Below are 23,667 nucleotides of genomic sequence, written 5' to 3'. Positions count from 1 at the left end.
GATGGAGGAAGAGGAGGAAAATGGGAATTGTGAAGATCAAGGAAAAAGAAAAAGAAAAGAAAAGCTATCAGAAAAGAGTTTAATTATATTCTGACCAATATGCTTGAAGTGTACTTTAATAGTGAAATCTAAGTCTAACACCTGAAGAAAAAAGCTTATTGGAAAGGGTTATCTTTTTTTTTTAATAATAAAACAATGTTCCATAGTAGATCTAAAAGTGTCAGAAGTCATAACATTCTTGCTGATCAAGTTACAGGCACAGATTATTACACAGGAAATATCATTAACACTGTGGATATTGTGGAAATACCACAAATATTTATTAGTGCTCAAAGGTGTTTTGCTCCAGACTCCTTACCACAGATGGAAAGAAGTATAACAAAAACAAATGAGGCAGAATTTTAACAAAAAATGGAACAGAAGGCAAAAGATTTCATAGAGTGTGTTAAGTGTGCATTTTAACATTTTAAAATCTGTGCTTTTCTCTGTTCATTCAGTATTTATTATGCATACATTGAAAGCCCAAATTGTGTGTTCAAATTCCACTGCCATTAAGAAAGGATACGAAGTGAGGATACCACAGTTCTTTGCTGTTGTTTCAGAAATTGTTCACAATTCATTAACACGAAGCACAGCTCATTTTCAGCATGTTCTTTTAGCAAGTTCAGATATTTTCCATATCTAACACAGAAAGTTAAAAACTGAAATTAAGATTAAATATATTTTAAAAAATTTAAAATGTAAACAAGAACTCTTATTTAATAGGCCTGTAAAAGATAAGAAGTCATAGCACTGATCATCAAAAACAGGATACAGTAGAGGTATAAAAATGGTTTAAAAAAAGCTACTATCCTTCATTTAGGAAGGACACACCCCAAACATTTTCTACTCGGTGTTAGAATTCCTCACCTAAATTCTATTTCATTTAAAATTTCAGAAATTGTGGTGGGAAGGAGCAAGAACTCTAATGATACGCTTTCATGATTCACTTTCCTCATGTATATTGTTTAGAATTCCATCTATTTTTATATGTAATTACTGGCATTGAATTCAAATATTAATGCTACAGATAACAATCTGTGGAAGTACATACACATCAACTTTTTACTTCATTACTGCTCTGCAAAGTACCAGTCAAGCAATAAGTGTTAATGACATATAACTACGCTGAGCTAAACAGAACCCTTTAGAGAAGCAACGTGAAGAGAAAAAAAAAAAACAAAACATAACTCAAGATAAATTAAGCAGTAAATCTTACTAACAAGTTACAATTAGCCTTTGCAACAATCAAAGATTATAAGCTATATAGTAAGTAAAGAGAATTTAATTAGTACTAATAGCTTTTTCATTTTGAAAGTTAGAATTCACCTTCTCAAAAGATAATCTTTAGATTTAGATGGTATAAAGCACTGAGTTAAAGGATTAAATAGCATTAAAGTCACCTCATGAAAATCAAACAAATTCTAGAAACACACTGGGTAAATATTTTAATGTACCTGACTGTCATTTCAATACCAAGCTGCTGCACCGATGAAAGGCTTTCTTTCTTCACATCTGCATCTGTAGCTAAAACAAAAGAAAAAAATATAATAAAATATTATACAAGATATGATTTTAACTGAATACTAATGTAAAGCTTGTATGTATGAATACCAATTTTGGAGAACTGTTCCATATTTGAAGTGAGTTGAGTATTGTTTGCAGTGGAAGCATTAAGAAAATGTATTTCTCAGACACTTTTATTTTTTTAATTAAAAGCACTTTCTTGACAAGAAAATGTTCACTTTTAGTATGGTTATCAGCTTTAAAGCACAATGAGAACAAACATCTTTTTCAGACCCATTTCTTGGCAGATCTTCATACCTTCTTGCCAACAAATCAGACAATGCAGCATTTTCGATTTGTTTTCTTCCATCCCAGTGGCCTTAAAAGTCTCCTACCTGTAAAGCTAACCTTATTAACAAAATTCTACTTTGATAAAAATCTCTTTATAGCTGATGGATTTAAAAAGTCTTGTATTTCCATGAATTTTTCTTTCACACACTGCAATACAGCCCCGTTTTTTATTTCCTTAAGCTAAAAAATGAAGTTAGACAAGAAATTAATAAATAATGAAATAAAACAATATCTTAGTAATATTTTCTCAAAAAAAAAAAATTAAAAGACAGGATTCTGTCTCATTTGTGTCCACATCTCAGTGAAGATAACTACACTTCAGAAAACAGTCAGTCCAATAATACTATGAGTTGAGTGTTGAGGGCTTAAACCTTTAACATACTTTTTTCAGACAAAATATAATAAAGAGGAAAAAAAATAAAAAATAAAAAGTCTGATATTGTTACAAATGTAAACATATACAGCAGCAAAAGTTAAAATATATTCATGTAAGTGATAAACGTAGAAGTCTGATTATCATTAAGAAGACTGCATTTGATACGCATTTTTTCTCTATCTTTTCCATCAGGTAGGGAAATTAAATGGAAGGATTCCATGGCTATCCATTCAGGTAAATGCTATGTTCCTGGTAAGCAAACAGGGACTGAGGTATTAAAGATGAAATATTTACAGGTTAAGAGAAGAAGTTAAACCTTTGATTAGGAAGGTCAAGGAAAACAAAAAAACAGAGAAGATACATGTTTTTATTCAAGAAAGTTTCTATCAATATAACAAAATTACAGTTGACAATGAAGCAATAAATTTGAGCAGAGGAAGTAAGATAAGAAAAAAATAGAAAAACAGCATCACAACCTTAATGGAAGATAATAATCTAAATGTTAAGGTCCTGAGAAATTAACCTTTTTCTTTTGACAAAGATGTTTATACATAAGAAAAATCAACTGAGTCTTTCAGTAAGATAAATTTATTCAATAAACTGATGAGACTGAAATAGTAACGGCAAGTCAAAGACTTTTTTTTTAACCTCAGAAGTTCACGTATTTTGTGCATAACCTACCACAATGTTTGAGAGAATACATATAAAATCACACTGAATGTCAGTGAAAACGCTGTAGAGATGTATGAAACATTCCTTATCTTTTTACAGCTTCTATTCCAAGCTGCCTTTTTACTCAGGCTGCAACTACCATGCTAACAGCCGATAAACTTCCAGGCTCCTATTTGCAATTGTGAATATCACAGCTATATTATATCCTAGAAGCCATGATGGAAAACAAACAAGTGGGAATCTGAATAAGGATACTATGACTAAATGGCTAATTCAGTCCTGCAATGACCATACTGAATGGCAGGAGAAAAGGAGACAGTGTAACAATCCCTAAACTGCAAGTAAGCTCTGTCTCCATTTTGAGGTGATTTCCTCCTGTGAGTGAAAATGTTGGACTTGGTACAGGAGTCCAGCAATGGTGTGATGAGAAACAGCTATACAATAGCACACTATCTGAGCCGCTGTTTCCATTCTGTAACAGCTTACAGCAAGCAATGAGTGCTTATTTCTTATTAACATTACAAGGATACAACTGGTTTCATTGATCCTCATTGCCTTTTTTTTTCCCTCTGTTCTAATAATTCCTTACTTGTTGATAAGACTTTTTTCCTTTGATTTTTTTCCCTTTGATATTGCCCTGTATAGTGAAAGAAGATAAAATTAACACGGAGTTTGGACTAAATAATTATTTGTTATATAGTAACTCATCAAGGCAAACACTTGCTTTTGTGCACCAGTGTATATGATATAAACATAACTCTGTACACTGCACAGTTGAGTTACTAGCAATTCACAGCTAAAAATATGAATGCAGAAACTGTAGTTCTTTCTCCTGGGTCCAAAGTTTTGATTTTCCATTTCACTTTCCAATTAACAGACTGGAAAGACTAGGCTTTAAAAACTGTAGTCATTTAGAACACACAAAGGACAACTTCCTATTGATTAAAAACTGGAGCTAGAAACCTTAAATGCTCCATTAAGCTTAAAAAATTACTGTTTTAAGTAAAGTATGAAGATACTGCATATTGCAATCTGTGGATCAAAAGCTGACTAGGAAGCTTACAGGAGTACGCTGTGACTGCACTACTGAAATGATGCTTGTGACACTACGGATTTAATTTCACTTTCAACTCATTTGACAGATACTTATTAATACACTTGATAACTAACTCGTGAAAAACAGTGGGTTTCATAACAAAAAGTATTAATGGATGAATTTTCTACTCTAAAATCTCATTTATTGTCAAGTAAAGGACAAAACACCTCTCTGAACTGTGAATTAGATAAGAACATGATACAGAACTGTGACTATTATTAAAAGGAATTAATATGCATTAGCAACTTCCTCTGCATTTATCAAATAAAACAAAAATCTATATTGAAAAGGTTTTTAACCCTTACTTTAAACATTAAAAATATGGTAAAATGGAAATTAATACAAATCAAAACTATTGACTTGAAGGATGTGAGAATTCCATGTATTTCTTTAGCAGCTGTAAAGCTTTACAATATAAAAATTAGTAATAATAATTTAAAGTTGATGTTGTTTCTTATTCTAAAATGCATTCATAAAACTCAACAGCAGTAGGCATGGACAATTTTAAAATTTAAACGATACATTTTGTTTAGCCCTGCAATCACACTTTACATTAGCAACCTACTGTGCACCCTTTTGAGAAACTAATCATAATAAATATAGGTATTCCTGCTCTCAAAATTGTTTTAGAAATTCACCATTTTGTACAATCTTCATTCAAAAGAGAAAATGTTTCCTTTGAGACACCAAGAACTGCAAACTATGAATTGCCAGTGATAACTATAAACAAACAAAAAAAACAACACTACATGTGAAAAAAATGTAGAATATTATATTATTCTACAATAAGGAAGTATTTCATACAATGATAGAATCCTTAGAGTTGGAAGGGACCTTTAAAGGTTATATTGGCAACTGCCCTGCAGTGAACAGGGTCACTGACAGCTAGATCAGGGTGCTCACAGCCTTGTGCAGCCACACATTGAAAGTCTCCAGGGATGGGGCATCAACCACATCCCTGGGCAACCTGTTTCAGTGTCTCACTACCCTCACTGCAAAAGACTTTTTCCTTACATCCAGTCTAAATCTACCCTAAGTTTGAAACGATTTCACCTTGTCCTGTCACCATAGTCACTGCAAAAGATTCCGTCCCCTTCTTTCCTGTAGCTCCCCTTTAGATACTGAAAGGCCACTATCAGTTCTCCCTGGAGCCTTCTCTTCCCCAGGCTGAAGAGGTACAGCTCTCTCAGCCAGTCCTCCTAGGAGAAGTGTTCCATTCCTTGGATCATTTTTGTGGCCCTTCTTGGGACGCGCTCCAACAGGTCTATGTCTCTCCTGTACTGAGGACTCCACATCTGGACACAGTACTCCAGGTGAGGCCTCAACATCACAGAATAGAGGGGTAGGATCACATCCCTCAACCTGCTGGCCATGCTTCTTTTGATGCAGCCCAGGACACAGGCTGGCTTTCTGAGCTGCGAGAGCACACTGCCGGATGATGTCCAGCTTTCTATCTACCAGTACTCCCAGGTCCTTTTCAGCAGAGGTATGCTCAATCCTTTCTTCCCCTAGCTTGTATTGGTAGTGGATGTTGCCTTGACCACCACTCTCTGGACTCGATCCTGCAGCCAGTTCTTCATCCATTGAACAGTCCACCCATCAAATCCACATCTTTCCACTTTGGAGAGAAGGATGTTGTGGAGTACTGTGTCAAAGGCCTTACTGAAGTCCAGATAGAAGACATCAGTGGTTCTTCCCTTGTCCACTGATGCAGTGACACCATCATAGAAGGCCACTAGGTTGGTCAAGCAGGATTTGCCCTCGGTGAAGCTAAGCTGGTTGTCCTGTATCACCTCCCTGTCTTCCATGTGCGTTAGCATAGCTTCCAGGAGGATCTGCTCCATGATCTTTCCTGGCACAGATGAGACTGAGACAGGTCAGTAGTTCCTCGGGTCATCGTTTTTACCCTTTTTAAAAATGAGTGTGATGTTGCCTTTTTTCCTGTCATAAGGAACTTCATCTGTCTGCCATGACTTTTCGAATATCACTGAGAGTGCCTTGGCGACTACAGCCAATTCCCTCAGGACTGTGGGATGCATCTCATCAGGACCCAATGACTTGTGGATGTTCAGATTCCTCAGGTAGTCACAAACTTGATCTTCCCTTACAGCAGGAGGGACGTTGCTTCCCCAGTCCCCTCCTTCCAAACTAATTGTTTGAGGGCTGTGTGATGAGCAATTACTGGAGAAGACTGAGGCAAAAAAGTTGTTAAATACCTCAGCCTTCTCATCTGTTGTTACCAGTTTGCCTGTGTCACTCACTGTGGGGGGGGGGGGGTACGCCCTCCTGGACGTTTGTTTTCTGGACCTGTAGAAGCCTTTCTTGTTCTTCTTGGCATCCCTTGCCAGGTTTAGTTCAAGTTAGGCCTTGGCTTTCCTGACTCCATCCCTACATGACATAGCAGCTTCCTTATACTCTTCCCATGGTATCTGTGTCTGTTTCCACTGCCTGTGTACGTTCTTCTTGCTCTTCAGTTTGACCAGCAGATCCTGGTTCAGCCATGCTGGACTCTTACCTTCCTTTCCTGACTTCCTACACTTACAGATGGAGAGCTCTTGTGCCCTGAGCTTCTTTAAAGATCTGCCAGCTCTGTTCTATACCTTTGATCATGAGGAAAGTTTTGCAGGGTGTTTTGTTGACTAATTCCCTGAAAATATGGAATTTAGCTTTCCTAAAATTTAGTGCCCTAATTTTTTTCTTTGACTGTCTCATATCTGTCAGGAGTGGGAACTCCACTATAGGATGGTCACTACAGCCCAGGCAGCCTCCAATCCTGATGTCACCAATCAGTTCATTTGCACTGCTGAGCAACAGGTCCAGTATTGCATCCCCAGTGGTGGGGCTGTCTATTACCTCACTCAAGAAATTATCCTCAGTGCATTCTAGGAGACTCCTGGATTCCGAACAGCTCACTGTGCTACTTTATTTCTATTTATTTATTTCTCATAATCACTTTCAAATCTTCCTCTTGTTTCATTGCAAATTCCATTCCTTGGTTGTCATGCCTTCCCAAAAGATTAGGAGGAACAGGAAGAATACGATAAAGGGAAGACAGGGACCAATTATTTATGTAATCCCAGTGTTTTCTTCCCTCAAGGTTATGACTGATCTAGTTGCACTAATTCTGGTCATGTGCTTCAAAATGCACAGTACTTCCCCAAAGTTTTGTAGGATTCAAGAGCATAAAAATGGGTATACTGCAAAGCATGATTTGCAAAGGCAATTAAATATGGAAGTCAATCTCTAGCTACAGACACTTCAGAGTGAGTTAAGTAGCACACAGTCCCATCCTTCCTGATCAATCACACTTTAGAATCATAGAATCATAGAATGGCTTGGGTTGAAAAGGACCTCAAAGATCATCGAGTCTCAACCCCCCTGCCAAGTGAAGGGTCGCCAACCACTAGACCAGGCTGCCCAGAGCCACGTCCAGCCTGGCCTTGAATGCCTCCAGGGACGGGGCATCCACAACCTCCCTGGGCAACCTGTTCCAGTGCGTCACCACCCTCTGTGTGAAAAACTTCCTCCCAATATCTAACCTAAATCTCCCCTGTCTCAGCTTAAAACCATTCCCCCTTGTCCTATCGCTATCCACCCTCACATTTAGAACACCCTCTTCATTTAGAACTCATATGAAAGGTTTTCTTACTCATTTTCCCTCTTACCACAAAAAGAATTTGAGTCAGAATGTGGCTGAGTCAGAAGATGGGCTGCATTGAATTACATTCATACTGAAATTACTAGACACCAAGCTGAAACAGCTTTACAGCGTATTTCATATGTGCATGGACTTTAGGTAATAATTTATTCCTGTCTATCTGCTGTTACCACAAAGAAACTATTGGCTTCCCTTTTGTGTTAAGGGGAAAAAAATTACTAGAACTGTTATTTATAGTATTGACTTACCTTTTTTCTCTCCTTGGTACTTAGGCCAAATCTTTTTATGGCTATATAAATAACCATTGCAAAGTGCTATTTTTTTTAACTTCAATGCTGGTAAGAACTGTTAGTTTTCTTTGTTTGGATGGAAATTATTTTTGATTCACAGGAGCCATGTAAGTAATACTACTGCAAACAGTTACTGAAAATCCCATGGTGGTCAGAACTGCCTACATAATTTCTATAGTTGCTTTGAGAATCTTTACAATGTATAGGTTTTTAATTTGCTATCGAATTTCTAGTATTTGGCTTTGTCCATATAATTGGACGGAATTGTGAAACTGAGAAAATCTTTTATTTAATTAAAAATTACCTTTTCTCTTTACTTAATTTTCTTCTTTAAGCTCAAGGAGGGAAGGTTTAGATTGGATGTCACGGGGAAGTTCTTTACAGAGAGAGTAGTGAGGTGCTGGAACAGGCTGCCCAGACTGGCTGCGGATGCTCCATCCTTGGAGGTGTTCAAGACCAAGTTGGATGGGACCCTGGGCAACCTGGTCTAGTACCACATCTGGAGGTCGGTGGCCCTGCCTGTGGCTGGGGGATTGGAACTTGATGGGGTCCCTTCCAACCCAAGCCATTCTACAATTCTTCAACAGGTGTCTAAACACTGACACTGTCAGTGGGCAGGTACAGAAGGAGTTAGTGTAAAACACTGTGCTTTGTCAGTACCTATCCTCTCTCCTTCTGATAGCCTTATGAAAGCTATTTTAAAAAATTTTATGGATTTGGAGTAAAATAAAAATCCTACATTTCTCACTACACTCTCTTGTGCCATTTTGCTACTGTTATTTGATGGTTTCATCTGTTCCACAAAATCACGCATCTTGAGCACTTCTGAGAGCCTGAATCTCATATTCACTGTTTGAACTGTCTCTAGAAAAATCCTTTTCAAAGAAAAGTATTATTATTATTGGACTTAAACTGTGAATGAGAGAGACACAAGTAAGGCTAGGTATTCTCAAGTATATTTCCACCTTGACTTCTGAAAGCATCTGTTAAATCATGAGAAAGAATGCTTGTCATAACAAAAGATCAAAATATTTATATCTAGAATTTCTCCTCTGAGTATTACTCATCATAAACGATCTATTTTTGGCAGCAACATCATTAAGAATGAACTACAAATTCATTTCAGTTACATATGAACTAGCAAAGGGCAAAATGCTTTATGCTAACAGCACCCATCTTTAAAGAAGTGCATTCAACAAATGATGCAGGAGGAACAAAATAATGCCCTTCTTTCTCCTTCCATTTAAATCCATTTTGTGGTGTAGTCCTGTATTTCTCATTCGTTACTCCTTCTGAGAAGCTTCCTATCGAAATTTTTGAAATTTCTCAGTTCATCATCCAATTTACTTGATCCTTAGAAGACTAAGCTTACTAAGAGGTAGAAAGCTCAAATCTCAACTAGAGGAGGAACACATTACATCCATTTTATGCCTATGGCCTGAAATACCTGAGATTCTGTTACTTCAGCTGTTTCAGAGATAAAGTTGAATGGAGAACTCAACTACAAGGTCATCTGCAAAACTAGAAGTACCAAAAGAACAGTTAACCCTGAAAGGTCACAGCATTCTTTAGTTTGGGAGGTCTGCAACACATGGTGGAGACTATGACATTAACAGGTTAGATGACTCTGCAAGTGAAGTGAGAAATGGTTTGTTGGAACCTTGAGAAAACTAATACATTTATACAAAATATTTCTTTTTCAATGAACTGCATTTTACTAGTAACAGGAAGAGAAGTGGGTATTTTAGTTCACAGTCCCTGAGACATAATGCCTATTTTACTATTATAGCAAATTTCAAATCCTTGCCATAGAATCATAGAATGGCTTAGGTTGGAAGGGACCTTTAAGATCATCTAGTAGATCTAGCAGACCATCCTATTACCTATTACAGCTAGACATCAATGATTCAGCTTTCAGTGATTGTGTCTTTTTACAGAATAAAAGCAAACTGTAAAGTATTAGTCTTGGGAAAGAGGATGGACAGAGTTCATTAATATATAACATACATACTGTGTGTTACTTTTCTCATCTGAATCCACATCACAGCAGTATCAATGCTGCTAGCAAAAAAAGTAAAAATAAAACTTTAAGATTGGTGTTACTGTTTATAATTAAACACAGCAAATGCAAAGCGGCTTATCAGTTACTTTTTCTTCTTCCTTATCTTCAAAATGATAACAACTCAAACTAATTTGATTTTTCCATATTTGCAAATTTTATAATAGACTGAAATCCTGAGGGATTCCACAGCAGATGGATGACTGTGTTATTCTAATTACAACTACCTATGGGTTTAGAAAGCTGTCCTTCTTTAAGATAACCTCTCTCTCATTTTAAAGAACACGACAAACACTGAATATCTACACTTTTCACTGACAAACTGGATCCACTTTCATGAATATTGTGGCTTTCTTCATTAAAATTACACAACTGTTGGAAACTGTTTCTCCAGACCTCAATTTATTCAAGGGACAGAATGGTGGACACATGCAATTGCCAAACATGTTTGGCTTACTTAGATATGGAGCTAGAAAGATGTATCTGGAATAATAGTTTACTTTCTAACAACTCATTAGCTCTACCTAATTCAGAACAAAATCTCTACTCTAAGAGCAGCTTAAGATTTTAGCTTAGGTGACACACATATTCTCTTAGTTTCAGCTGGGATAGAATTGTTTTCTTCAGAGTGTCTGGTACGATGCTATGTTTTGTTTCTAGGAGAAAAACAACGTTGATAACACACCAATGTTTATAGTTGCTGCTAAGCAGCATCGTACAGAGCCAGGGCCATTCTCAGTGAAGGGCCCAAGGACCTGGAAGAGAAGAGAATTAGGACAGCTGACTTAAACTGGCAAAAGGAATATTCCATACCACTTGATGTCATGCAGAAGGCAGTGGGAGTTCATCTGGCTCTCTGCTGCTGCTTGAGGAGCTAGCTAGGCATTAGCTGGTGGGTGCTGATAGCTTGTGCATCACTTGTTATATACAATTTGCATATATATATGTATAGTTGTAACTATTATTCTTTTCCTTTTCTCTATATTAGAAAATAGTTTTATATCAACCCACAAGTTCTTTTTTTTTTCCCCCAATTCTCTCCTCCACCCTACAAGGAAGCGGAGTGGAGTGTGCGAATGACTGGTGCGGTGCTTAGCCACCTGCTGGGTTAGACCACAACACATATGTATAAAGGAAAGATAATATGAAAGAATAAGTCATTCAAGAATGAATTATTCTCCTTTGAGAAATTCCAACCCTTCATATACTTTAGCATAAAATTCTTGGAAATATATATAAATCTGATCAAACATTATTCATTGAGCGAGAGAATGAGTAAAGTAATTTTGAGTAAATGAAGCCTGATAAAGATTTTAGGGTGTCATTTGGTCCCTTTGTACAAACACTGAAGGTGCAATACAGAATTGGGTTCTTACAGCACATTACCTCTTTTCATAGAAAACCACACTATGTTTTATGAAGTAAGAAACAGAAATGAGTGTCAATTTAGCTATTCAACTGATTCATACAGTCAAGCCCTTTTACTGTTCCTGGGTGATGTCTGATCACAGATTCAATTTTAGAAACAGATTTTTGTTTCACTTTCATATCAATCAGCATGAATTTATTGGTCTTAATTAGTTTTCCTGGACACTACTCATTGCTAAACTATCTGAAAAACGCACTATGAAATTTTAGTAACTATCTTCACATCAAATGCAAAATAAACCTTTGATGAATCATGCTGTTTGACTAAACAACACTCTTCCCTGGACTGAAGAACTCTTCACAGAAAGAATGTTTGATAATGGTAGAACTGACAGGAAGAGAAAGCAAGAAGAAAATGCCTGATCTTTGCCTACATCACGTATCCGTGACTAACCTCCAGGTTACTGACTATCATTCAGAAGGCCTCTCACTATCCCATTTCTAAGCTTCTCTTAGAATATCAAAAGCATTTCTGATGGAAAATTGTTCATCAGCCAGCCTTTAAAGTTTTTTATTGTGAAAGAGAAAGTACCATATTTAATTTTTGAACTTAAATATTTTCACTTTATCTTCAAACTTCTGTTATTTGCTTTTGGTTACCTTAGGATTCAATTTAGCATTTTGCATTTCCAAAACAATATTATTCATAATAAGACTACATGAATATGTGTTTAGAGAGAGTGAGATATCTGATAACACCAATCGTTTCAAATTATGCAGGAGAAACAAAAAATCTTTCCAAAGTAAAGGAGGAGGACTTTGCATATCACTGAACTCTGAGATTCACTTTTTTTCACTTTGCAGCTAAAGCACTGAGAACACAATGCATCATGGAACTTCTGTTTGAGAACTGTGAAAACATATGTCCTTTCAGAATTAATGTCCAATAGTACCTGTATAAAAATGCATGAAAAAAAATGGTTTATAAAATACAAAAAGGGATTTCATACAGCCCGGGTCAGTTGATTAAAAAAAATAATAATAACAAAAAATAAAAAAAATAGCTTGGTTTGTTGAAAATCTGTCAAGCGCAGGAGTATCAATAGTTGAAGCTTTTGATTTGTTATCTTAGTTTTGTCTCTGTGTCTGTTTGTTGGGATTATCTGTTTTAAAAGGATAATTTTGTGTATCATTGTCGTAGGATTTTCTAACTTAGCATATCTATAAAGTTGGCATTACATTTTAGATGAACAACACATTATTGCTGACATCTCCATCTGATTAGTGGTTCATGTTGAAAGCACACATCAATGAAGTAGAAGATCCAGGGCCAATCTTCCTGAACTTGTTTTAAATCCTAGCTTTGAACAACAAGTTGACAGAAGTGAATTGAAACTAAGCTACTCCACTTCTAAGTGAATGGAGTACAGATAACTGCTTCCCTTCATTAAAGTCCTTCCATAACACTCAGCTGCTATGATTAAGAAATGACAGGGATGCTTTATATTGCTGGACAGGATATCCACTTGGAAGTTGCCAAGTTAGTTCTCTGTTCCTTCTCTAGTTAAGTTTTTGCCGTATTCAAACCAACTAGAAGACCTCTAAAAGGGAACACTTAAACAACTTTGAAAAGTTATCTGCAGGCTATACTATCCTCCAAGGAAAACGAGATAGATGTCCCCCAAAGCAGAAAAAGAAACTGCACCTGAGCCTTCCATACAACTGGAGAGTATGTCATACCTTAAACCATGACCTAAAAAGAAATATATAATGGGAGAAGCAAGATGAGCAGTCTAGATGTCAAATCTTTTATGTCATGAAGACATGATGTGGGCTTTTAACAGAATCGCTGAAATCATCATTTCAATTGAGAAGTGTCAGATACACACAAAAAGCAAGTTTTATGAGTGAATGAAAACTTCTTTGTTGCTTGTTATGCCCCCTGAGAAGTCAAATAGTAAGTGACAAAATGATGCAGGATAACAAAAAAACTCGTAATGAGCAGGATTTAGAAGAATCTTGCAGTGCAACTTTATGTGAACTGAGATTTTAAGGAGGAATAAAAGAATGACAGAAATAGCACTTCAGCAACTCTCCTCATTAAATTAAAGAGAAAGATTCTCAAATAAAGATTATTCTGTTAGCAAGTATTCAGATGGTAGATGGCTAAATGGCAAGGTCACTGCATAAACGAAAGAGAAGCTCTAAATTACTAGAGGGGTTTTATGCTTTCAAACTTCAAAGGGAAGTGTGACGTCTCCAAGGGCATTGCATTTGCATGCTATGGACATAAGAATTAAATAACAGGTACTTCCCAAAGCAGGTTTGGTTCCCCAGAGTTAGTGGCAGACTGAATACTCCAAATGAGTAAACTACAACCTAAGAGAAAAGTCTTTACAGATAGTAAAGAATGAAACAGCATCTTCCAGCAGATATCAACAAAATTTCTATATTTTCTGATTTTGCAAGTGCTTCAAAATATTAAAATGTATTACTTTACACTCAGAATAAATTAAATTTATCATTTCTCCTTTAAGCAGGTAAGCATGACATCCGTATTAAACTAACACACAGATTACTCCGTCAACAATTGCAATTCTGCAATATATATCTTTTAATGCAAAATAAATGGCATACTTTGGGGTTGATTATGTAATACAGGGCTTTCAAAAGGTGAGCCAGGTTGATTATGCCATCTTAAATATCTATGCCACCAGATCTGCAAATCTTTTATACTCAAAAAAAGTATAAACAAATACTTTGAATCACAACCTTAACTGCATCTCCTTTATATCAGACGTATAGGAATGTGAAAGCATCACTAATTCTCTTTGCTCTTTCAAGTACATCACATTTTGTTCCAAACTTAGGTATTTCCCATCAGATAAGTAACAAATTTGTGAGTTGCTGGAGACAGTTTTCAACAACACCAAGAATGCTGGATACGTTTTAAAGGAAAATAATTTAAAAACATAGAGTTTGCACAGCAGTAAATCATTAGGAAACTGACCTTCATAGCTTCCCATACTGAAATAACAATTCGATCGACTCTCAGAAAGATGTAAAACGAATTTTTGAATTAATTCTGCCAAAACTGCAAAAAGAAGAAAACATTAAAATGTTAAAGGTGATGACGAAAATGGAGATCTACAACAAAATGACAGTATGTAACTAGAGCTGTTTGAATTTCAAGATGTTTATTCATGTTTTTATGGGGGAACAATTTAAAGCATACATTCTGCTTTTACATTCCCAACACCATTCCTAAATTAAATTAAATAAGTTTACCGAGAATATATTCTGTGTAAACTGAAATAAATTCCCATATTATCTTTAAATCCTTGAAGGATTACTTCAGAATTTATTCCATGGTTTCAATATAAAATGACTAACTATTATTAAACTATAGTATCTTATCTCTTTTGTTCTGTGAGGGTAGATACAAAAGAAAAAAAAGAACCACCCCAAAATGATGCTGACAAAAGTGAATGATGTTTTAAGTGCTGGTTCTAGTAAACAACATAAAACCATCTACATCATCACAAGAGAAAAAGCTACACACTTAAATTTAAGTGACATGAGTATTTCCTTTTGGAACTTCTGCACTTTAAGATGATTATTATAGCATTGTTCAGTTCTTGCCATGGAACTTTGAGCCCATACATAGATGGACTTGCTGAAATCGATGACTATGTAAGAAATTGTATCTCCCACCTTAACGGGATGTTAGTCAGGAAATTAGAGACAGCTCTCAATGACAGATAATTAAAAAAAAAAGTTTGTGGTTCTGCAATTCTGCATGTTTGAGGCTCCTTCAAGTAAACACACTACCACTTTACAGATTTAAAGAAAAGGATACAAGGAAGCCTTTATACATATTGCATGGAGGATACTGATATTGAAATGAGACATGTTAAGAACTCAACATATAGCAATGATGAACATTTTTTATGAGGAAATGTTATTCCAAACTAGCTGCTGTTGCCATAAGCTCAGTTTAAAGACTAGTGATATAAACTCTTTCTGGCAGCAACACAAAGCAAGGAAACATGATTAGAGAGTAACAAGAGTTGCTGCTGGTGGGATTTTCTTTTTTTTTTAAGTCTGAACATTCCAATCTCCTTGGCATCACCTCAATCTAATAGCACTGAATCTTCAGCCCCTACTCATTAATTCCTGCACAAAACACTGTGCACTCACAGGAGGTTTTTCCTGTTTTAAAACTGGAAAATTCCAACAAACCATTTTAGTGGAATCTGTACAAACTACTGTAGCAGCATGAGCAAGGCGTAAAAACCTGTGGTGTAGATGGCAACAGAAGGAAGCAGAAATATCTTGAACTAGCCTTGCTGACAAGAATCCTAACAAAGAAGGAGTCAGTGCCAGCTATTTCATGCATGACGAGAGGGAGAAAGACAGAACTTCCACTCATCGATTGTTATGCCAGAAAAAAAACAAAAACAACCTTCAAGACAATAATCAATTTTTCTTCCAGCTATTTTAAACAAACACTGACATTAAATCATTATTTTTATGTTAATTATCTAACATTTAAAGAAATCCATTTACAACGAATGAGTTCATAAAAAGTTTTTAAAAGGCTTGGTTTTTCTATGACTATGCTGAGAGGTCCCTTCCTAGGAAAAATAAGATTCACTACAAAGCTAAACACAGATTCACAGTTAGAGCCAGCCAGCTGCAACAGTAACAAAATTAATTTTGTAATGCAAAGGACTAGCAAATAAAAACAAAAATTATTAAACATATAATTTATATTCTTATGTATTCTTATGAAAAGAACTATTTTAATCACAGCTTTAATAAACCACATAGGGCTGGCAAAATAAAAAACTGTAGAAGAGCAACAGTTTATTCACTTTGTGAGAACAGAGTATCTTACAACTCCACTAATACACTTAGTGAAATTTGCTCCACAAACAATGTAAAAAATACTGTGTAAATAAAACAAGGAAAAGAAAACCACAGGAAATAAACTTTTAACTAGGTGTGCGTTCACTGTATGACTATTAGTATTGTGATCACTGAAATATGCCATCCTACAATAGCAAACGGGAGTTATGTTAAAGGAATAAAATACTGCATAATTCAGAAAATATAAATCAAGTTAGTACATTGTATTTTGCTTCCCTTTCTGTTGGAAGGCATTCACACACTTGACCTAACAGTCAAATATTTCAGTTCAGTGCTCGAGTTAATAGGAGAAGTGACAGCTCAACAACTGCTAAGCAATTGTTTGAAACTTGAGCACAAAATTGATTTCCACCATTCGGAAGTATTTATTTGCGTGCCTATCAGGATCTCTGAAAAGCTTTTAATCAAGTTTCAGAGAGGAAAAGACACATTAGAGTTTATCAACACAAGTTTGGTTAATACATAAATAGAGGGTTTTCACAGGATGTTGTCTCTTCCAAGAGAATGTTCTTGTGAAATGACAAGTAGTTATTTTAATTCTTATCCTTTAATGCTGTATCATTTAGCTGCCATGTAAACACACTCTAGAAATCTTTAAAAAGATGGAAACTGGCTCAGTGATTTTCAATTTACTGGAAAAATAACTGAACAAAATTTAGAAATGTTCACTGTACAGCAGAATGAGTATTGCTGTAATAGCTCGTGTTCTGATGCAGAGATTATGTTCATATACACAGAGTGTCATGGCCTAGCAACTTGTTGGTAATGTTTATCTTCTTATATTATGGTAGCTTGGCAGTAAAAATACTGAAGTTTTTAAAAGACTGACAATTATTTCATGTAAATTTAAGCTGTATATCCAAAATAAACACAATTTTAATTTAGGAGTACGTAAACATATACAAAATTAATGGAAGAGCTTTTAAATCAACTGAATTATTACAGCATGCTCATAAAACAGCTGTATTCCTGCAGGATGCTTTTTTTTCCTTAAAGAACCTATGTACAAAAGGAAAGTAATACAAATTGTTTCAAAACAGCATAAGAACACTGATTTGAAAAATTTATGTCTCAAACTGTTTTATGAAGTACCAACCAGGAGAGGTTATCTAATACCGCTCTGAGGAATTTAAGCCAGAAACATAAAAACAACAGCAGAAAATATTAGAATTTTTTTATTTTTCCTCTAAGTAACTAGTGTTACTGGAGCACATTCTATACCAAATCACAGATCCTTCTAACAGTAGTCCTTGGACAGCTGAATTATTTAAGAGAGTAGCATCAGAAATTTTCAGCACCATCAACCGTAATTCAGTTAAATCAATGGAAAACACAGTTAGCAAGCAACTCCATTCCTAATGGCACACCAGGGAGGACTTCTATGAATTCCCAAGACAATAGAAGAGACTTCAGTTATGTATGCGGAAATGGCAAAGGCACAACCAGCACTTTGTTTGAAAAGAAGAAAACAAGACAACAGAAATTCTGACAGTAATTCCATTAGAGAAGAAGGTTGCATATCTTATACCAATGTACTTGTAACTTTTTTATTCAGAGGAAAACAATTCTTTCAAATCCTACAGTTATTGAATGATGTTGGATTGGAAGTTGCTCCAAACTGTTTTCAGGGACAGAAGAGAGAAGTTCTCATCTGCAATTAATCTTCTTGTGTGATGTGGAAGACCTGCTGTTTCCCTCATTCTGAACCAAGCCCCCTTGAAAAATCAAGTAAGAACTTAACAAGGTAAAAATGTACTTTTGTATTATTCTAAAACCCTCTGTTGTGAATGCAATATTGTTTTGAAATTGGCTATATTCAAAATAAGAACAGACTTCAGAAAGAATCTACATCTAATTGAAAGATCTTTGACTTGGTTCATACTTAAAAACATTAAATTCAGCTAAAAGAGCCTAGATTTTTTTTTTGTAAAGTAAAACAGGCTCTTCTGAGTATCAACTCAGAAGTGAAATCTAATGCAAGTAGCCCAATTTGGAAATCATATTCTAGAAAATTCTCTTTCACATACTACAAAAGAGAACCTATGGAAAATTACTCTGCAGTTAGTCATGCGTTCTTTAGAGGTATCAGATTAAGGTTGGAATTTAAAACTTTTTCTACCCCAAAAAACAATGGCATGATAGTAAAGACTCTAAAAACTGTATTTCATTGTCTTTGAATCCAGAAGACCTGAGTTACTGAAAAACACCAGAAATACCATGCGATCATTGCTCTACAGACAACACTAAATTGGGAGGGGCTGTTGAATCCCTTGAGGGCAGAGAGGCCTTGCAGAAAAATCTTAGCAAACTAGAGGGCTGGGCAATCACCAACCACATGAACTTTAACAAGAGCTAGATTCAGCATCACGAACAGGGTAACCTGAGGGTTGAGAGGCTGGAGAGCAGCACCATGGAAAGGGATCTGGGTATTTGGGTTGATGGCAAGTTGAAAATGAGTCAGCAGTGTGCTCTGGCAACCAGGAAGGCCAACCATAACATGGGGTGTATCAGGCCCAGCACTGCTACTGGCTGAGGGAAGGGATTGTCCCATTCTGCTCTGGGCTGGTGTGGCATCATCTTGAGCACTGTGTGCAGTTGTGGGTGAGATGATACAAAAAGGACATAAAACTGTAAGAAACTGTACAAAAGAGGGCTATGAAGTTGGTGAAGGGTGGGGAGGGCAAGATGTATGTCCTTGCAAAAGTCCCCGCCAGGTTTAACAATTCTGTGGATACTTTCTTTCTCACTTTTACTTACAGTTCCATCTACGCTAGAAACAGTTATTCAGAAGTAACCCTAAGCTTATCTATAACAATTAACCAATAACCAGTATATGCTTATTCTTTGTTAGAAATGCACACGAAAATAAGAACATGAATGAGCAGATCCTTGGGCTAAATTCTGGAAACTTTTACTAAAATTGGTCAATCCTGTTTTCTGGGGACTATCACACTGAAATAGTTTTCTTAATTAACACAGAATTGACTACTTGTTTAGATAACATAACTCTCAATGAAACTTTAAAGAACAGTTGCATACTAAAGGCCTTTTGTTCGCTTGCTTTGTTAAACTTAGTAGGTCATACTCACTTGTTCCACTGAAGATCTCTGGTCTGGCTTTCATGATTTTGCAGAATTGTCTTCTGCAAATTTCTGCCCACTCAGTTTGTTCACCTGGATTTTTTAAGATTGATAACAGCTTTTCAAGATCTTTATCTAGAAGAAATAAAATTAGTGTTATTCTGTAATGACAACCTTGGCTTTTTTTTCTTCTCATTTCTTAAAAACTTAATTACTATTGTTATTAGATACAGAGCACCACAGAGACAAATATCAGAAAAGTCGAATATAGCTATTACCTGTTTTGTTTTTTACAGAACTCACATGTTACAAAGAAAAGACGAAAACCCTTATCCTATGACAAATGGAGGAGCAGCTAGTCTCTGAAGCTGCTTCTTCTGTTTGCACAGAACAGAACAACTGATTTTATTTACTGCTGTGTTTTGAACATTTAAGTTGTTCCTGAGGTACATGTTATAACTGCGCTAAATTTATTACACTTTTGTCCAAAAATTAAAAGAATTGGAAAACTTTTTTTAAAGAAGTAAGATTGATATTTCCACGTAATTTCAACACTGAAATTGAAACTTTCATCACAGAATCTAAAATAATAAAGACATGCAAAGAACATCCACCAATAATTTAATAATATATTATTAATAATTATCATTATATATTGATAATAATTAATTATGTAATAATATTTATAAATTAATAATAAAATTGTGAGGTGGTAGCATTGTTTTGTTGAACGCTAAATGAAGCATCCAGAGAACAAAGCAACAGTGTTGCACAGACAATTTCTGCTTCTTTCAGTGAGCAGCTTTTTTTCAGACACTTACACTGTGAATGGATATAAAAGTATATTACATGTATGCCTTCAGATCGTGAGGCATACCTATCAAGTAATTTTGTGAAAATGCACTGGATCCTGAATGGTATGAAAATTCTTATGCGAGCTGTGCTAATAATCTCCAGTGCTTCCCAGCTTCAGCACAAGGAGTCAAAACTGGGGCAAAAGACTACACTGAATATTTATGTTTGATGTCACTAAAATGTGACCAAATAGCTACCTTGCAAATTTGATATTAATATTTAGAAAAATGTAGAATTTCACACTGGGTTCTCTGAAGAATCTAAATGCACCCAACATGTTCCACAGCCACGGACACAGGCTCTTCACTGATGCTGTCAAGATGCAAGAATAATTTGGGCATTTTCTAAATTCAGAATGCTTGACATTTTACCTAAGCACTGTATTAAAATACAGTCTTTTGGTACATACAAGTCACAAAAATAGCAGATAACATTTTTTATTACATGCTCAGCCTGCTTATAAAACAAATCTGTGCTACAGTTTACAAAAAAATCTTTATGAAAAATCCTCTCTACCACAAAGAATTTTAGATTGCTCCTCACTGTCACTCTTATCTTGTTATTAAAGCCATATTCTCTCTTTCTTTACAATCTGGAAACACATATTCAAAATTAATATTGCCACTGATGCAATGACAAAAGGATAGAAAGCATGCACTCTTTTCTTTTGGCTAAAAGTTATTTTTTTCCTCTATTTTCAACTAAGTTAGAGGAAATTACATATACTCTGTCATTTTTCTAGAATAAAATATCACAGGTCCAGGCAGTAAGTTTCACAACTAGCAAAGTCCAAACAGAAGTATGAAAACAGAACAAACACAGTGACAAGTGGGGAACCACCCTGTATCACACATGAAAATGCTAGGCTAGCTTTCAACAAAATGTCTGTACTTAAAAGTCTGAATATATTGTTTTTTAAATCAAATATCTTCTGCAACTAAAATTTCTATTTTGGAATTCAGACTGAACAATGAATATTAGCAAAGCTATGTGGACACATGATGAAGCAGCACACTGAATAGTGCATACAAAGTAGTGACTAAAAGAATGCATTCATATGCTTTGACTAATCAAAGAGAAAATAGTTTCTTTCAAAATCCAAGATTTGTTTAAAAATGCAAATATTATAGAAAGGACGGACGCATCTACTCATTCTTTTCTTCCTTTTTTTCCTCTGAAGGAAGAGCAAATTTCAAGTTAAGTAATTTATAAAGTAATTATATGTAAGAGAAAACTGATCATACTCAGATTTCTAGCATAAAATACTGGCCATAAAAAATGGGAGCAATCAATAAGACCATCTCTCCTCAGGCTACTTGGTTCCCAGAGTAATTGAGAGTGCTATGTGTTCTCTGGTCAACTTGAGGACAAAAAAAGTTTTTATCCTGTAACAAGGTAAATGCATATGAACTCATTCCAACCATGAGCAGTCCCTTTTCTGTGGTATTATGCAGTTCCTATCATTACGAAAAGATCACAGTCTGGGCTATTCTCCTTTGCTCTGTTTCAATGTCTTGGAAAAAATAAAACTAAACAAACCACCAACCACTATAGAATTGAATTCTGTCTTAAAAGGTGACTTCTTATTAAAGATTCAAAAAGCATTTGAACCAATCCATAGCTCTTTACAAATCCTTTCGTTATTTTCACCTGTGCACAGTGTTTCAGTATTCAGTTTTCAAACGCAACTTAATTGTTTCTACAGTAAAAATACTATTTTCAAATGATCTTATTATTTTAAGCTGATTAAAGTATTTTCAAAAGAATTACTATAATGCATATAGTTTAAGCTGGTCTAAAGCCCTTAATGATATATAATCAGTAAATTGTCTTCCTCTTACTAAATTTATTAAAACAACACATACTATTTCAAAAAAGCGGATTATAGTAACTTAATTATTAGCATTAATAACTCTTCCATATTAATTAACATGAAATTTCTTTTTTATCCTCAAATAACTAAATCCTCAGTTAATATCTTTCCAAATAACATTCACTGATGCTTAGAAAAGCTTATATGAATATGAAAATTTAATGCAAAGAAGGACTGACTAAGCTTAGAGTATTATCAATAGGATTTTTAGTTATTTTTCTCTCCTTTGCTGCCATTTCTGTAACAGGTTAAGGTTGAAGAAAATCTCAGAACTGCAGAGCAACACTCTTCTACAAGTTAATGGGTTTTCACTTCGTAAAGGACTGTGGTAATTCAGTTTGGCAGCTGAGGATCAGAAACTACAAGCTGAGACTTAAGCAATCAAGTCATTGAACAGACCAAGGTGAAATTTTGATTCCACTAATGGAAATAAAGCTACCATAAAAATCCCCCAGTAATTTCAAGAAAGTAGGGTTTCAAGACCACAACCCAACCATCTCTGCTGCTTCCTCCTCACTTCTTGATTTGACCCATATTTTTCTTTGCAGTTTGTCTCTATACAATGAGTAAGACTTTACTTTTACGGAAATGATAGTGAGCTATTAAATAGTCTCGACAATAACAAGAAATCGCTGAAGAGAAGCTTATGCAGTTTAATTCATATGCTGAAGTCCTGCATTTTTCCTTACATGCAGTTGGTTATATCTTCCCGTGCCATCCATTTGTTTGTGCTAGCACTGGTTGCTTTGTGTAGACTTGTCAAAAAAATAAACATATTTACCAGTTCATGAAGCTATGGAACCTACAGTACCACTGCACACATGAAATCTGACCCACCACACTAGAACTTTCTGTAAGTTTAAACTGATTTTTTTCCCTAAAAGAAGTTGCTTATTAATTCTTCAAATTATTCTTCAGTTAGCTTATGTGCCTAAAACAGGCAAGGAAAATTCATAAGTACTTTAGAAAATGTAAGAAATGCCAGAACCGCTTTCTTATTTAATTGTGTGCATGACGAAAGTGTTTTTCTGTGACAAAGAAACTCAGATCTGTAAATCCATGTGTATCTTATTCAAAAATCTGATGTCAGAGATAATGAATAACCTGACCGCATTATATTGCACTGTTAACATGAAAACAAATCTTTATAGGGTTATATATTTCAGGAAAGCCCATCCACATTTCAGATAAGTCTGTACACCTATTGTCCTCAACCTTTAGTAACTCAGTGTGAAAAAAGAGTGAAAAAAAAAAAAGCTTGTAAGAAGGAAGACAGGCCACAGAAGTGCAGGCAATGAAGATGCTTGTGCTGACTTACAAAGGATAACAGGCAAGCTATTAAAGTTGGTTTCTGACAGAGGATAGTGCAGGGAGAGAAAGATGGAAAGTCTGATGAAAACAAATCTGATTAAAAAAAACAGAAACATGGCAGCATGTTTCCACTCAAGAGTATAAAGCAAAGGCAAAATTCGGAAAACAACAGCTGAGATAGAACATGAAAAGGCTTTAGGA

General features: G+C 35.3%; 1 protein-coding gene and 1 long non-coding RNA gene across 12 annotated transcripts in view; both read right to left on the bottom strand.

Moving 5' to 3' along the window:
- The window catches only part of TBC1D32 (TBC1 domain family member 32), an 85,297-nt gene that overhangs the window by 6,846 nt on the left and 54,784 nt on the right, over positions 1 to 23,667 (bottom strand). For 9 of the 11 annotated variants that reach the window (XR_002436686.1, XM_021391001.1, XM_021391003.1 and 6 more), the window contains 4 exons: positions 19,437 to 19,562; positions 14,426 to 14,509; positions 1,497 to 1,566; positions 566 to 681 (listed from right to left, as the gene is read on the bottom strand). Coding sequence is in view for 8 of the 11 variants with exons in the window: in XM_021391001.1 (XP_021246676.1) it covers positions 566 to 681; positions 1,497 to 1,566; positions 14,426 to 14,509; positions 19,437 to 19,562 (396 nt within the window). In the remaining 3 variants the exon portion in view is untranslated. The remainder of the gene's footprint in view (positions 1 to 565; positions 682 to 1,496; positions 1,567 to 14,425; positions 14,510 to 19,436; positions 19,563 to 23,667) is intronic. The other 2 variants (XR_002436687.1, XR_002436688.1) reach the window with 1 other exon arrangement.
- LOC110395927 lies at positions 1,836 to 5,677 on the bottom strand. Its single transcript, XR_002436689.1, has 2 exons — positions 3,475 to 5,677; positions 1,836 to 2,588 (listed from the first exon to the last, which is right to left on the bottom strand). It is a non-coding gene; the product is annotated as an uncharacterized LOC110395927 (long non-coding RNA).

The sequence above is a fragment of the Numida meleagris genome, chromosome 3 (assembly GCF_002078875.1).
Source record: "Numida meleagris isolate 19003 breed g44 Domestic line chromosome 3, NumMel1.0, whole genome shotgun sequence".
NCBI lineage: Eukaryota > Metazoa > Chordata > Aves > Galliformes > Numididae > Numida > Numida meleagris.
The sequence above is the reverse complement of the archived record's forward strand: the minus strand, read 5'-3'. Positions and strand labels throughout refer to the sequence as shown.